This window comes from Pinus tabuliformis, chromosome 4_2 (assembly GCF_031772625.1).
Source record: "Pinus tabuliformis cultivar Carrire ecotype Pingquan chromosome 4_2, CPIR1, whole genome shotgun sequence".
Taxonomy (NCBI): domain Eukaryota; kingdom Viridiplantae; phylum Streptophyta; class Pinopsida; order Pinales; family Pinaceae; genus Pinus; species Pinus tabuliformis.
In genome coordinates this window covers 821,889,326-821,905,060 of record NC_142304.1, presented here as the reverse complement: position 1 = coordinate 821,905,060, position 15,735 = coordinate 821,889,326, and the positions used below count along the sequence as shown (strand labels likewise).

General features: G+C 42.4%; 1 protein-coding gene across 2 annotated transcripts in view; it reads right to left on the bottom strand.

Annotated features, from left to right (window-relative positions):
- The window catches only part of ARP8 (actin-related protein 8), a 417,643-nt gene that overhangs the window by 183,932 nt on the left and 217,976 nt on the right, over positions 1-15,735 (bottom strand). For both annotated transcript variants that reach the window (XM_089424245.1, XM_089424244.1), the window contains exon 6: positions 11,988-12,085. In XM_089424245.1, the coding sequence (XP_089280371.1) occupies positions 11,988-12,085 (98 nt within the window). The remainder of the gene's footprint in view (positions 1-11,987; positions 12,086-15,735) is intronic.

Below are 15,735 nucleotides of genomic sequence, written 5' to 3'. Positions count from 1 at the left end.
GAGCACATCTGATGCTACCCCAAATCAACACATCGGGTCAAGAAGACTCTGAGGATAAGGAGGAGCTAACAGAAGCACCTGCTGGCAGAGGAAGAACTAGTAGGGAACTTCGTCAGATTCTGCAAGATGCTGAGGACTTCATCAGAGCGCCAAGAAACAATAAGAGGGAGCGAAAATAGCGAAAGAGATATCAATCATTAGTAGCTTAGGATGGGGCGCCTGCCAGTTTCAAGGAGGCGGCTCAACATCAGGTTTGGCTAGACGCGATGGTAGAGGAGTACAACTGCATAATGGTGAACGATGTCTAGGAGGTAGTGCAAAGGCCTCAAGACAGATCAGCGGTAGGTTCGAGATGGATCTACAAGATCAAATACGCTGCAGACAACTGTGCTGAGAAATACAAGGCCAGGTTTGTGGCTAAGGTGTATTCTCAAAAGGAGGAATTGACTAAGAGGAGACCTTCGCCCCGGTAGCCAGGTATACGTCTATTAGGACCGTGATATCTCTTGTAGCTCAGATGGGATGGGAGATTCATCAGATGGATGTCAAAACGGCTTTTCTAAATGGGGTAATAGAAGATGAGGTATACATTGAACAACCAAAGGGCTTTGAGACACATGAGAAGAAGTCTCATGTATGCAGATTGAAGAAAGCCTTGTATGAGCTGAAACAATGACCTAGAGCATGGTATGGTCGAATAGACGGCTATTTGCAGAAGATAGGATTTTTCAAGAGTGACGCGAATCCGAATCTCTACTATCTGGTTGTATAGAACGAGCCGCTAATCTTAGTATTGTATGTGCATGATCTCTTTCTGACGGGATCATCCAGGCTCATTGGGGACCGCAAGAAGAATCTAGCCACAGAATTCGATATGAAGGATTTGGGACGAATGCATTACTTCCTACGGTTGGAAGTTTGGCAGCAGAAGGGAGAAATCTTCCTTGGACAAGGGAGGTTTGCTACAGAAATCTTGAAAAGATTCGGGATGGAGGATTGTAGACCCACGGCTACTCCAATGATCACCAGCTGAAAGAAGATTGATGCATCAGAAGACAAAGATGTTGATCCCACCCTATACAGGCAACTCATAGGGTCCCTAATGTATCTCGTCAATACTAGTCCAGACATTTGCTACGCTGTCAACACCCTCAGTCAGTTCATGGTGGAACAGAAGAGGGCACACTAGGCAGCAGTGAAACATGTTTTCAAGTATTTACAGGGAACAGTCGATTATGGACTCTTGCACACCAAAGGTAAAGATATCAGTTTGAGTGGATTTACTGATGTAAATTGGGCAGGAAGTTCATTGGATCGGAAAAGTACCTCTGGGTACTGTTTCAACTTTGGATCAGGAATGACCTCCTCATGCAGTAGGAAAAAGAAGTTCGTGGCTCTGAGCTCATCTGAGGCAAAATATATGGTAGCGAGCATAGCTTCATGTGAGGCCATATGGCTTAGAAAACTGCTTGTGAACCTATTCAGAAGGAATATGGAGGCGACCAGGATCATGTGCGATAATCAGAGTTGCATCAAGCTCTCTAAGAATCCAGTGTTTCATGATAGGTCGAAGCATATTGATATCCGGTGTCACTTTGTCAAGGACTATGTCCAAAGAGGAGTTGTACAGTTGAGCTACACTCCACAGGAGAACAGGAAGCAGACATCCTCACCAAGGCCCTTGTAAGGACAAAGTTTGACTACTTCAGGCAAAAGATGGGGATGGTAAAGAACCCGTTTCAATAGCAGAAATGGGAGTGATAACAACACGGATGCAAAGGGAGTTGCAGTGCGGATGCAGTGTTGGGAGAAAGGACCAACAGCAGCACGAATGCAGAGGGAGTTGTCGTATAGATGCAGCAATGCAGAGGATGTTGAGCAGGGAGGCTTAGCATCAACACAGGGACTGATGCCAGATGGTCAGGGTGATACTCAGTGAGGAGTATTACTAGAGCACAATGCTCACTAAGAGGGAGTGTTGATTTGGAATAGCATCGGATGTGCTCTAGCCACGAAAATTGGTGGAGGCTAAAGCATATGAGGTCTCCAATACCCAGAAATGGTGTGGGCAAATTCTAAACAACTTGGGAGATATTAAAATAATTAATATTTTTAATGGAGTCCCTAAGTCTAAACTTAGGGAAAATAAAATACTATTGTGAATTAATATAAACCTGTGTTAGAAGGGTCCAAAAGTCATGGATCAAGCCAAAGTTAATCTTAGCCGTTGAATAGGGACTTAATCTCGATCGTTGATTTGTCAAAAGAGAAAAGTATAAGAGGAGGCTTGAGGGTCACTTGAGAACACAATGAGGGAGACCAGTTAGTTCAATTTCTGCAGAGGTGTTAGCTAAGAAATTCGAACTAGTGGTCTGGTAAGCAATCAGGAGACAGCAAGTACAAAACAAAGACACTGGAGACCAGCGTTGAGGCAAGAGAGGCAGACGCAGGGCACTTCAAGCAGACGCAGAGGCAGCAGGAAACTGTGCAGTCACCAGAGGGCCTGTGCGGGTGATGCAGAGAGGCCTAGGGCTGACACAGTTGAGAAGGGGCTAACGCAAAGTGTGGGAGCCACGAAGAGGTCAACCAAGCTGATGCTAGGACTAATAGAAGTGTTGGAGAATTTTTCTCTCTGTGGTTAAGAAAGTTTGGCACCCTGTTGTACTGAAGAATTGCTGAATAATAAAAATCCTCCCTTGCTGCACCAGTTTTCCCACATTGGGTTTTTCCAGGGATTGTTGTCCAAAATATCTATGTCAATGTGTTGATTCTTGTCCATGTGTTTGTTTTTGTATTGTGGTGTGATATCTACAGCAGAATTTATTTTAATGTTTATTGAAGGAATTTCATAAATAACTTATTAAAGAATAAGTAGGAAAAGTAAATCAGATGTTGCAATGATAGAATTTTCACATCCACGCTATATCAGAGATATTCCAAGCAGCGGAAGTTGTTCCTGGAAGAAAAGCTCAGATGCATCAGGATGCAGAAGGGAAAAGGAATAGATCCCTTCCTCACCAAGATTCAGGAGGTCTAAGATCAGCTTGCAGCAGGAAGAAATGAGACAGAATGTGGGCAGAGACACACTACCTACATGGGACAAGATGTGGGCCAATTTACAGCAGGAAGAAATGAGGTGAGCTTTGCTTAAGAGCTCCATCAATCGAGCAGTAGCAGCAAATCGAAGGGTGTGGAGGAGGAAGAGAATGTGGCCCTAGCATCGAAGGGTCCCAATCAAGGGCGAGGGGAGCAAAAGAAGAAGAAAAGGGATCTGTCAAAGGTCAAGTGCTTCAGGTGTGGTGAATTCAGTTACTATAGCACATACTGTCCTCTCGGGAAGAAGGACAAGCAGGAGAAGCAGGACCAACAGGCAGCATCTGTAGAAACAGACAAGCTTTCCCCTAATCTAGAGGAAGAGTTTGCTATGTTCGCAGATATACCTCCATGAGTGAGGTGGGGTGATTTGGTCTTGCAGCCCCAGAGAGCTACACAGATTGCGCAGGATCCTTGAGGTGTCCACTTCATGGATCATTACCAGGCTAAGTTGCAAGAAATGTGGGTCTAGGGTCCGTTTCTGTACGGAAATGAAACGGAAACGGGTAAACCGTATGGTACGGCCCGAAAACTCATTTCCGGCCATACTAGCCCGTTTCTCGAGGAGGAAACGTGGCCAGTACGGCCGGAAACGAGTTTCCGGGCCGTACGGTGGAGTTTCCCCACGCAAATTGACTTTTTCTTATTTTTTTTTTATTATTTTGTTTTCTATTTTTTATTGGGCGACTAAAGTGGCTTCTAGTTGCTTCTAGATGCCTCTCTCAAGTTATAAAAGTGACCTTCACCTCATTCTCTCATCACACAATTGAGCAAGTCGTTTCTCTTGGAGACGGGCGATTTTAGCAAAAGAGAAGAGAGGAAGAGAGCAGTGGTTTCAGCTAGGGTGTTTTCAACAGTGAACAAGGAGATTTCAGCAGCAAGAGAGAGATTTCAGCAACAAGAGAAAGAGATATCAACAGCAGATTTGGAGTGTAGAGTTTCCAGCTATGACATTCTTGGTTGTTGGCTCAGCTACAACCATATTTCTCGTCTTTTTTGACATTTTGGGGTAGCTTCAGCTACAGAAAATTAATTTGGGTAAGCAACATTCATTTTCTTAGTTTTTTCATACTATTTCTTCAATTTTTCAAGGGTTTATGCTGCCAAAAATATGAAAAGCGTTTTTTATTTACAAATTTGTTTTTTTATTTATTTTTGCAGCAATGGCTTCCAACCAAAGTGCAGCTGCAAGTTCAACCCCTAGGGCTAACCCAAGGGCTCAATATTAATCTCTTTGGAGGCATGTTCAGAAACTTCAAAAATGTGGAGGTGGTGGCTCATGGGAATGGCGATGTAATCTTTGCAATAACTCATACAAGTGCTCCTACCCAAGAGTGAAGGCACATATTTTGCATGGAGGAAGACAGGGGGTTGTGGGTTGCACAAAAACAGCAAACCCATTGGCAAGGAGGGCATATCAAAGAGAGCAAGATGAGGCAGATGTTATTAAGAGAAGGCATGATGAGCTTACTCAAGCTACTCCTCAAGCTCCATCTAACATTGAGCCAAGGATTGCAGTTGAAGCAAGAAAGAGGAGAGCCGGTGCCAGTCAACAACATGAACAACCAACACCCAAAATAGAAAAGGGGCATCCCCTTCAATTCAGGATAGCAGAATTGCTAAATTGGTGAATGTGCAAGCGAGAGAGACATTGATTCCAGAGTGGCTAGGTGCATTTATGCATGTGGTATCCCATTCAAAGTTGTTCGCTCTCCTTACTGGCAAGATATGATAAGGGAAATTAACAAAGCTCCTCAAGGGTACAAGGGGCCCAACTATGAGAAAGTCAGAACTCAGCTTCTCAAAAATGAGAAGGAGCTTGTGGAGGATATTTTATCACCAATTCGTTCTTTCTATAGTAGCTCTAGGGTTACCATAGTCTCAGATGGATGGACAGATACAAGGCGCAGACCATTGATAAATATCATTGCCACTTCCCCCAAAGGAGCAATGTTTATCAAGGCAGAAGACTGCTCAGGAGAGGTAAAAGATACACAGTTCATTGCTGATGTTATTATAAAAGCTATTGAACAAATAGGGCCTAACAAGGTGGTGCAAGTTATCATGGATAATGCACCAGTTTGCAAAGTTGCAGGTTTAATCACTGAGGGAAGGTATGACCACATCTTTTGGACACCATGCATTGTCCATAATCTAAATATGATCTTAGAGGAGATCAACAACAAAGTTTCATGGATAAAGGAAATCACAGGAGAAGCAAGGGAGATTGTCAAATTCATCACCAACCACCACAAATCTCAAGCCATATTTCAAGAGTACTCCAAATTGGAGTTGTTAAAAGTTGTAGAGACAAGATATGCCTCAAACTTCCTGATGTTGCGCCGCCTTGTTGAGGTTAAGCATGCATTAGTTTCTATGGTGGTGAGTCAACTTTGGATTGAGTGGAGACAAGCAGATTCAAAGCGGGGATATATAGTGCGTAGCTTGTGCCTTGATGAGGATTGGTGGAGCAAGGTAGATTTCTTGCTAAAGTTCACAACCCCTGCATTTGAGCTTCTTCGGAGTGTTGACACTGAACAATATTTCTTAGGAGAGGTATATGATGGCATGGATTCCATGGTTGAGAAAACTATGGAAATCATTTTGCAAGAGTCTCCACAACTTTTGTTTGTTGATGATCATTTTGCTGGTTTAGTCAAGAAAATCATTGTTGATAGGTGGAACAATTTCAACACTCCATTGCATACTTTAGCACATGCCTTGAACCCCAAATTTTATGATGAGGAGCTTATTGCTCAAAACAATGGGAAGAGGAAGGCACCCCATAAGGATAAAGAGGTGGTTAATGGGGTGAAAAAATCCCTTATGAGAATGTTTCCTTCTCATCTACACAGGGAGGTAAAGGAAGAATTTAACAGTTTTGCTGCAGGAATAGATGATTATGCAGATATATCAGCTTTAGAGGAGAGAAGCACCATGAATCCAACTAGGTGGTGGATTTGTCATGGAGAAAATGGAGTACATTTACAAAACCTTGCCATTCGTATTCTTTCACAAGTGGCAAGCTCTTCATCAGCAGAAAGGAATTGGAGCACTTATGGTTTTATTCATTATGTGAAGCGCAATAGGTTGGGCTCATAGAAGGCAGAGGATCTTGTTTATGTGCACTCCAACCTTCGCCTTGCATCTCGTAGGGGTCCAGAATACAACAGTGGTCCTTCTAAAGAATGGGATGTGGATGCAAAAAGTCCTGATTTGGATCTCTCTCTTGCTGCCCTGAATATTGAAGTCCAGCCTAGAAGTGGAATTGGCCCATCATCTTCTTCAGCACTACCATCCACTGTTGAGCATGGTTCTGCTTCTATTTTTTATGAGGATTAGTCTTTTGTCTCTATAGTTCTTGCATCCTCATAGTCTTTATTGTACTTGCAGCCTCATATATGTAATAAACGTTGATTTTGAGATTTGCATATATAATAAAGGTTGCTTTTGGATATTCTGATATTTTTATTTTCATTATGTGATCATTCATGAGTAAATGTGATGTAAATCTAATCATAATGTTTAAATGTAATAAATTATAATGTATCATGTATGCTTTATGATTGCACATAACATTTCCTAAATGTCCTAAATTCTATATATATATATATATATATATATATATTCACGTTTCCTCGTTTCCAAAATTTGGGAGGTCGCGTTTCGTACTCGTACCCGTTTCAGAAACTCGTACTCAATTTCCTCAGCGAACCCTGCCCCACAAAATCGAGTTCTTGATCTCTCTCTCTCGGTGTGTTCTCCAACTGACCCTCAAGCCTCCTCTTATACTTTTCTTGTTGGTCCATCAACAACCGAGATTAAATCTCTAATCAACGGCTAAGATTAGATTTGGCTTGATCCATGACTTATGGACCCTTCTAACCCAGTTTTATATTAATACCCATTAATATTTTATTTTTCCCTAGTTTAGACTTAGGAACTCCATTAAAAATATTAATTATTTTAATATCTCTCAAACCATTTCTGGGTCTTGGAGATCTCACGTGCTTTAGACTCTCCACCAATTTTCGTGGCTAGAGCAGATCCGATGCTACCCCAAATAAACACTCCCTCTTAGCGAGAATTGTGCTCTAGTAATACTCCTCATTAAATATCACCCTGATCATCCAACATCGGTCCCTGTGTTGATGCTAAGCCTCCCCGCCCAACATCCTCTGCATCGTGTACTGTTGCCCATGACCCTGCCACTGCCACTGCTACATCTGTATGGCAGCTCCCTCTCCATCTGTGTTGTTGCCCATGGCCCTGCCACTGCCACTGCTACATCTGCACTGCATCCCATTCTCCTCACTCTGCATCGTGCTGCCCATAGCACTACCACTGCTAACTACTGCACTGCAACCCAGTTACTGAGAAGGAAGTAACTGATCCACCCAACTCTCACATCTCTGTCAGGCTAGAAACTCTCTCGATGTTGAAACTCTCTCGATGTTGAAGCTCCCTCTATCGCTGACAAGTGCTCCCTCTACTGACCTCTGCGTAGTTGCAACAACTCCATGCATCTCGCATTGTTACCTCACGCTATCCAGGGACTACTACACTGTAGCACCCTCTGTCACTCCATTCGCATCCGTCTCTACCGACATCCGCCAATCCTGCTACTTCTCTTCGGGGTTCCCGTAGCAAGGTATAATCCAAGAGGATTGTGCTCTAGTAATACTCCTCATTAAGTATCACCCTGATCATCCAACATCGGTCTCTGTGTTGATGCTAAGCCTCCCCGCCCAACATCCTCTGCATCGTGTACTGTTGCCCATGACCCTGCCACAGCCACTGCTACATCTGTATGGCAACTCCCTCTCCATCTGTGTTGTTGCCCATGGCCCTGCCACTGCCACTACTACATCTGCACTGCATCCCATTCTCCTCACTCTGCATCGTGCTGCCCATAGCACTACCACTGCTAACTACTGCACTGCAACCTAGTTACTGAGAAGGAAGTAACTGATCCACCCAACTCTCACATCTCTGTCAAGCTAGAGACTCTCCCGATGCTGAAGCTCCCTCTATCGCTAACAAGTGCTCCCTCTACTGACCTCTGCGTAGTTGCAACAACTCCATGCATCTTGCATTGTTACCTCACGCTGTCCAGGGACTACTACACTGTAGCACCCTCTGTCACTCCATTCGCATCCGTCTCTACCGACATCCGCCAATCCTGCTACTTCTCTTCGGGGTTCCCATAGCAAGGTATAATCCAAGAGGTTGGGTACCTCCAGGATTCTTGCCCCTCATTGTCTGTAGTCCGTCTGGCTACAGCTCGATGTCTCCCCACTTTCTCTCAAGTGGCGCATGAGCACTCATAGCACAGTCGTCATTTGTCTCCACTTCTTTCTCCACCCTCGCTGGCGTTGCCTTGGTCTCAAAAGCCTCTCCCTTGCTTTCCTTCCTTGGACACTAGTTTGCATAGTGACCCAGTTCCCCACAGTGGAAGCACTTGACCTTGGAGAGGTCCTTCTTCTTCTATTTCTCGTGCTTTCCCACAAAATGCTAGAGCAGCATCCTCCTCTTCTTCCTCCTTGATTCTGACACCCTTACTACTACTCCCTACCTTGATCAGCCATCTGATCTCTTCTTGACAAAGAGCCACCCACAGTTCCTCCCAATCCGGAAGGTTCGACTTGTCCATTAAGCTTTAGACAAATACCTCCCAGTCTTCTGAGATTGTGTTCAATGTGGTCCTCACCAACATCTCCTTATCTGGCGTGGCCCCTATGGAAGTCAACTGGTCCTAGATCTCTGTCAATCACCCGAGGAATATATCTATCTGCTCTCCCCTCTGCATCTAGTACGACCGCAACTAATTTTCTAGAAGCATCTTCCTCTGCACGGAAGTATGATGATACAACTTCTTCAGGGCATCCCACATCTCATTTGTCGTACCCTTCTCGGCAATATGTGGTACCACATGATCCTTGACCCCGTCAAGGATGATGCACTTAGCCCTGGCCATTGCTTCTTCGTACTTCTCATTTTCAGCCGAGTCAACTGGGATCGCTATCGTTTTCAAGGAGAAGTGCTTGATGCGATACCTCTCTAGACTGGACAAGATCCTGGCCTTCCAAACTACGAAGTTGGAAGCTCCGACCAGTCTATCCTGATCTCTCAGCCCATTCACTGCCATTTCATTGCTCCTCTTTCGACTCTTTTGAGTCTCTCAACTTCCCGTCTAGAAGTTCTCGGTTGACTCCCTCTAAGCCTCGATTTCCCTCTTGGAAACCCCTCTGCCAATGTCAAGATGCTCCACTCAGATCATTTGTGCAACTACACCACTGATCTGGATTTCTTGGCTAGAAATCCTCGGCAGCAACTCCCTCCTCCTTGGTCTTGCACTGTTAGGTATTGTTCTGACCACAGTACCCCACCAGCTTCGCTCTGCAACTTACCCACAGCCTCTTATGCCTCGACAATCTGAAGGTCTAAGCCTCTAGGCTCTACGCAATCCTGACACTAGCAAAATATGTACCTCGTGGCCACAGCGTCGATCCTTCCTGACTGAGAAAGATGACTTGGCATTGCGTAGGTCAAGTATGCTCCTCTCTGCATCAGCGTTGATCCTCCTCCTGGCTCGAACTGATGACGCAGGCCCTCTGCGTCACCCCTTTCTTGCTTCTTTCTACTAGGGACAACTTCTATCACTCAGGACAGTTGTTTCTGTTGCTATTGCTCTGCTTGGCTGATGCCTTCAGCTTTCATGTGATCTGCAACCATGCTTTGATACCATGTTGGAATTTCTAAGTTTAACCCATTGGAAATTCTTCCTATACTATCTGATTTATTTCTTCCTACTTGTTCAATTACTTAACAAGTTATTTACCATGTAAATACTAAAAATAAATACAAGTCCAGTATCAACACATACAGATCATCAACTGAAAGCAAACAAGCACACAAGTGACACCGTTGTTTTTGGACCAGTGTTCTCGGAAAAACCCAATGTGGGAAAACTGGTGCAACTATTCAGATGGTTTTATTATTATGCAGTTTTAGAATACAACCTGGGTGCCAGAAATGGCTCACCCAACAGAGAATGCCCTCGGCAGTAGTACCTCTCAGTCGAAGACGGATATTCCGGCTAAATCACCTAATGAATGATCCCACAGCAACAATGCAGCTTCTATTGCTCTGCGTCACCCTATCCGGCTCTCCGGCTCTAGTCTGTCCCACGAAAAATCTCCCAACGCTGCCTCTAGGCCCTGCGTCAGCTTCTCTAGCCCAGATTCAGTCTCTCTGGCCCAGCGTCAGCCTCTCTGGGCTCTACCTCAACCTCTGGAGCCTCTGCGTCTCACACGCTGGCCCTCTCTGGCTCTGCGCAGCTCCTGGCTACCTTTGCATGGCCTCTAGCTGGCTCTACGTCAACCTCTCTGGGCTTCTGTGCTGATCCTCCCGGTACTAACTCTGCCTCTATGCTATGTATTCACTGTCCCTCCGCTGCAACTCTGATCACTGACTCAATTTTCTCAGCAAACCCTGCCCTAGAAAATCGAGTTCTTGATCTCTCTCTCGGTTTGTTCTCCAACTAACCCTCAAGCCTTTTCTTATACTTTTCTCGTTGGTCCATCAACGACTGAGATTAAATCTCTAATCAACGGCTAAGATTAGATTTGGCTTGATCCATGACTTTTGGACCTTTTTAACCCAGTTTTATATTAATACCCATTAATATTTTATTTTTCCTAAGTTTAGACTTAGGAACTCCATTAAAAATATTAATTATTTTAATATCTCCCAAACCGGTTAGATTCTACCCAAACCATTTCTGGGTCTTGGAGATCTCATGTGCTTTAGCCTCTCCACCAATTTTTGTGGCAAGAGCACATCCGATGCTACCCCAAATCAACAGGAGAGAAGCTGATTTTCAGTTCCAGAAGCCGGGAAAAGGTTCTAGAAGCCCAAAGAGACAACTTCTCAGCCAATGGCAGACAGGATGACTACTGGAGCAGCTATTCAGGCTGTGCGTGAGAAGGGACTGCGTTAGGGTGACACAGTGCTGCGCAGAAGCAATTTGGACGGCTCACTTGGAGCTGCAGTCAGAGCCCAGATTTTCCTGTGGGGTGATGAAAATTCCTCACTAGATTTTTGCTAGTATTTTTCTCTATAGGATTGTCAGATTCAGCATCCATATTATTGTACTCAAATTTTCTCACTTTTGCATAATAATAAAACCCTCAGTTGTTGCACAGGTTTACCCAAGTTGGGTTTTTTCGGGGACATTTGTCCAAAAATAGCAGTGTCATTTTTATGTGTGCGCTAGATTAGATTTTTCTCAATTTCTAGCACTACTATTTTTCCGCGGTTTATTTGAGAAAATCACAGTGTGAGTTATTTGGTATTTGTCATAGGAAACAACAAATAAATTGTTAAATAAATTAACAATTAGGAGAATAATTTCCAGTTGCTGTGATAGATGAAATTTTCACACACATAACTGGAAATCATGATTATCTATATCAATTACTTGGAAAGAAGTTCTCCCAAAAGGTCAAGCTTAGAGACAATAGCAACTATGAAGTCAAGGGCATTGATACGTCACCTTTCCAATTAGAATCCAGAGGTAATGTATCCATTAACAATATTTTATATGTTCCTAGTTTAAAGAGGAATTTGTTGTCTATTTATATATGTAATTTCCTCATTTCCAATCATTGAGGTAGATTTGTTAATTGTCTAGTTGTGGTTGCATTATTTCTATTACAACATTCATCATTATAAATTCCTTCATATCAAAGACTAATTTGAATTTTCATTAATAACATGGGCTTTAGTGAAAAAAATAGAAAGAATCTAGAACATGGTATTTCAGTCTTGTTTAATTGCATAAAAAAACGATATTAAATCAATTAAGCAAGGAAGTCAAAACATTTAGATACCTGATCAACTGCACATACAGCAGGTACATTCATATCAAACAACACTGTATAGATTGCTTCTCGTAATTGTCGCCTAGCTGCACTAGCAGGCTCTGTGTCTGAAATAATAGACCACATCAAATGTGAGTTTTACACAAAACCATGGACAGGAATACACATAGGAATGAGTGGATTGAAACATTCAATATTAGATGATCCAATGTCTCATTACATAGTAGAACAAGAGTACATTGCATAACTCCCAAATACCTAGCAATATAACTATTGCATAACTACTACATTAAATAATCTGTTATTACATCACTTAATTATTATGATTTTATTATATACCAAGTCTTAATTAATATGTCTAAGTTCATAACCATTATTTCTAACACCCACCCATAATGATCATTTTACATCCTTGTTCAAATACAGAAAAACAAAAGCTTCGGACAAACAAGATGTTTGCACCCTGGCAAGTACATTAGAGTTTTTGCGAATATGGATCAAATCGAATCAGGGACATATCAAGACAAGCTAACAACACAATGGAGGAGACATAAATTAATTTTATTAATGCTCAATTAATGACCAAAAAAGTAGGTCAACCAGACTGTTGAGTACAATGTCATTACAAAGCAGAAATACCAAAAGGTCCCCTATAAAATGAAAGATGTAGAAGGTAAAGCAAATAAAGTAGAGCATAGAGTGAGATCTAAGCTGAGGCATGAATAACCCTCAACTCCAACCCAAAAAGATGTAGTAGCGTGGAGATGTATAGGAGAAGATCCAAGGACAAGAATAACCAAAAAAAAAAAGGTGGGACTATCATGGAATAGACCCATGTCTCCTAACTTCCAAGGTTGACTGAAAGAAGTTTAGTAGCATATGATGTCCAGAGGCAGAACTAGTGGGATGCTTGGATCATCCACTACGTTGTTTGGAGAGGTAGTTAACTAGTAAGGCCTAGGGATTCTCGTCAGTCTCCCAGGGAGGAATCTAATATGGTCATGTCATTGAAATCTTGTGGGAAGGGGGGGTAGGTCCTATTACCACTCATGTCAACATGTGTACACATACATTTTTTCACATTGCATTTATCACCATTCTAAACTTATTAACAATCAATTTAGCAGGGTCGCCAAGGCTTGGCCACCCGCTATGATTGGCACACACAAGATGAGGGCCCATTGTCACCTCGGCCCAAATCCCCACTCATTAAGCCCAACTTCTTCTGGAAAGGCTATGGGAGGGTTCTTTGTTGATACATCACTCAATAAGATAAGACTAGTGCCTTATATGGGTTTCTGTGGATGAGGTGGGGTTAATTGTTTATTATCCCACTAACTTTTCTGTAAAATTTGCAATGTGCTTGGAACCTTGAGAATCTCGCAAATCTATTATGCTACAACAACAAAAACAATGCAGATGGGCAACAGAAAACTCAATTCACCGTGAAATACGTTGATTTTTATATAGGGTCTTCTATATTGATAATTACTTCAAATGATTTAGATCTTATTCACATTCTTATCCAATATTCCATCGTTAAGCAATGACACAGAAAACATGAACAATATAATAATGACTGTAGGTGTTGATTTTCTAAGTGCAATGTAAACTAGCACAATATTTCTGAAATACTAATAATTATTGTTGATGTTGATCTTCTTTTATTTATTCTAATATATCATTAAGCAATTATACTATAGAAATTCAACCATACAAGAATAGTAGAATAGTAGAGATCACAATGCACTAAAAGTAAGACAAGATTTACCATGGGAAAGCCCACCAAGGGGAAAAACCCAGCACCCTTTTCAATAGAGAAAATATTTTGTTCAACAAGAGACACACCTAGACCTATGGTCAAACTTGGTCAACCCCTCCAAGTCAAGCCTCCCAATCTGATCTGGAAATTTGCTCAGCCTGATCTGACTTAGAATTTCAACCCTCCTACAGCTGCCAATTACCCTAGAATTTCAGCCCCTGCAACAAAACTGCCTAGAAAAGCTGTGAACCAGAAGAAGAATTGTTAATTTATGCAACTAGGGTCAAATTCCACCTTCGACAATTGAGATGACAGAGATGATGATTGCATTGAATTCCTCTTTTCAAGAGGACCAAAATCGACCTAAAGATCACCTCATTTGGACAAGCAGAAGTTGGTTCTGAATTTATGAACCCTCTCATGTACATTGGACTAAGTCGGCCCTATACACGTACAATTGGACAAGTCGGCCTCAACATCAAGTGGACCCTCATGGAAGCCTATAAATACAAGAGTCCTCAAACTCATTTGGACATCATCATCAAGCATCTTCTTCTATATTCGTCTAATGTTTTGGCTCGCACAGGTTCGTCGAAGAAAGCTAGCTCAGGGTTTGAAGTTTCTGGTCTAAGGCTTGCACGAATTAGCGTTTCGATTTTCTGGTCGCATGCTCGCCACAGGTCAGATCCGACTACAGTCACATGCACACATTGTCTCTGAGTGTGACTGGGAAGGCCTAGTCACTCGCATAACAACTTGAAGGGAACGACTAGAGTTTTGAGGCAATTCTGGGAGGTTTTGTCCCCAGTCGCTTGCACGCAGTGTTTCAAAGTGCGACTGGGAAGGCACAGTTGCTCACTTATCTGTCTGAAGGGTGAGACTGGGGTCTGAGACAGGTCTAGGTAAATTCTTCCTTAGTCACTCGCTTTTTGTTCTTCAGGGAGCGACTGGAAAAGTCATAACCACTCGCATATAGTGTCTCAGGTAGCGACCAGGAAGTTACAGTCGCTCACGGAATATCTTGATGGGTGCGACCAAGGTTCTGAGCTAGGGTTTGACAGTTGACCACTAGATCTCTGAAGGCTAAAAGGTTTCTTTCTAGTGTACAGTTATACTGAAATTTTGCTTCTGATTTGTATTGGGTAAATCTCTACTGGATGATTATGTATTGGGCTCATTGTACTCTCAATTGAAACATTTTATGACAATCTAATAAGAAGAAGATTTGAAAGGGTTTTCCCCCTAGTGGGGATTTTCGCTGGTCTTTGACCAATCTAGTGTCTCTTATGGTTGTGCTATTGTCTTCTTTGTCATTGCATATATTGTTCTATCTTTGGTTACTATTTATGATTGGAAACATTGTTAATAATTGAATGCATTGCTTAATGAAAAATTGAATAGGGTTGAAGCAATTGAAACAAAATAGAAAAATCCGAAAAATTAACATGGTATCAGAGCTAAGGTGAAGAACAAGCCCAAAAGGAGACAAGAATTGAAGCCATCTTCCATGGAAAGTTGAAGGAGCTTTTCTAGTCAAAGTCAAGATGTCTTCCTCTACCTTCAAGGAGCATGAAAAGTTGGGTGGGTGACGCATCAAACTTTGCTGCATGGAAAGTCAGGTTGGAGATCATAGCTGACAATAATGATGTGTTGGAATACATTCAAGGAAGAATGCCCGACCCTCCCGAAAATGCTTCTGCTCCCCTTAAACACAGGTATAAGAAAGGTGAGTCCAAAGCAAAGAAAATTATAGCTGATGGTTTACAAGATCATTTACTTGCATATGTTGGGAGTTTAAGAAAGTCTAAAGACATGTATGATAAGATAGCCGACAGGTATAAAATCAACAATTTAGGAGATCATCACTTTGAAAGATCAACTCAAAGACACCAATATGAATAAAGGAGAAGTTGTACAATCCTATATCATGAGGATATCTCGTCTTAGAGATCAATTGCAGGGAGTTGGGGAAAATGTGTTTGACAGGGAATTAGT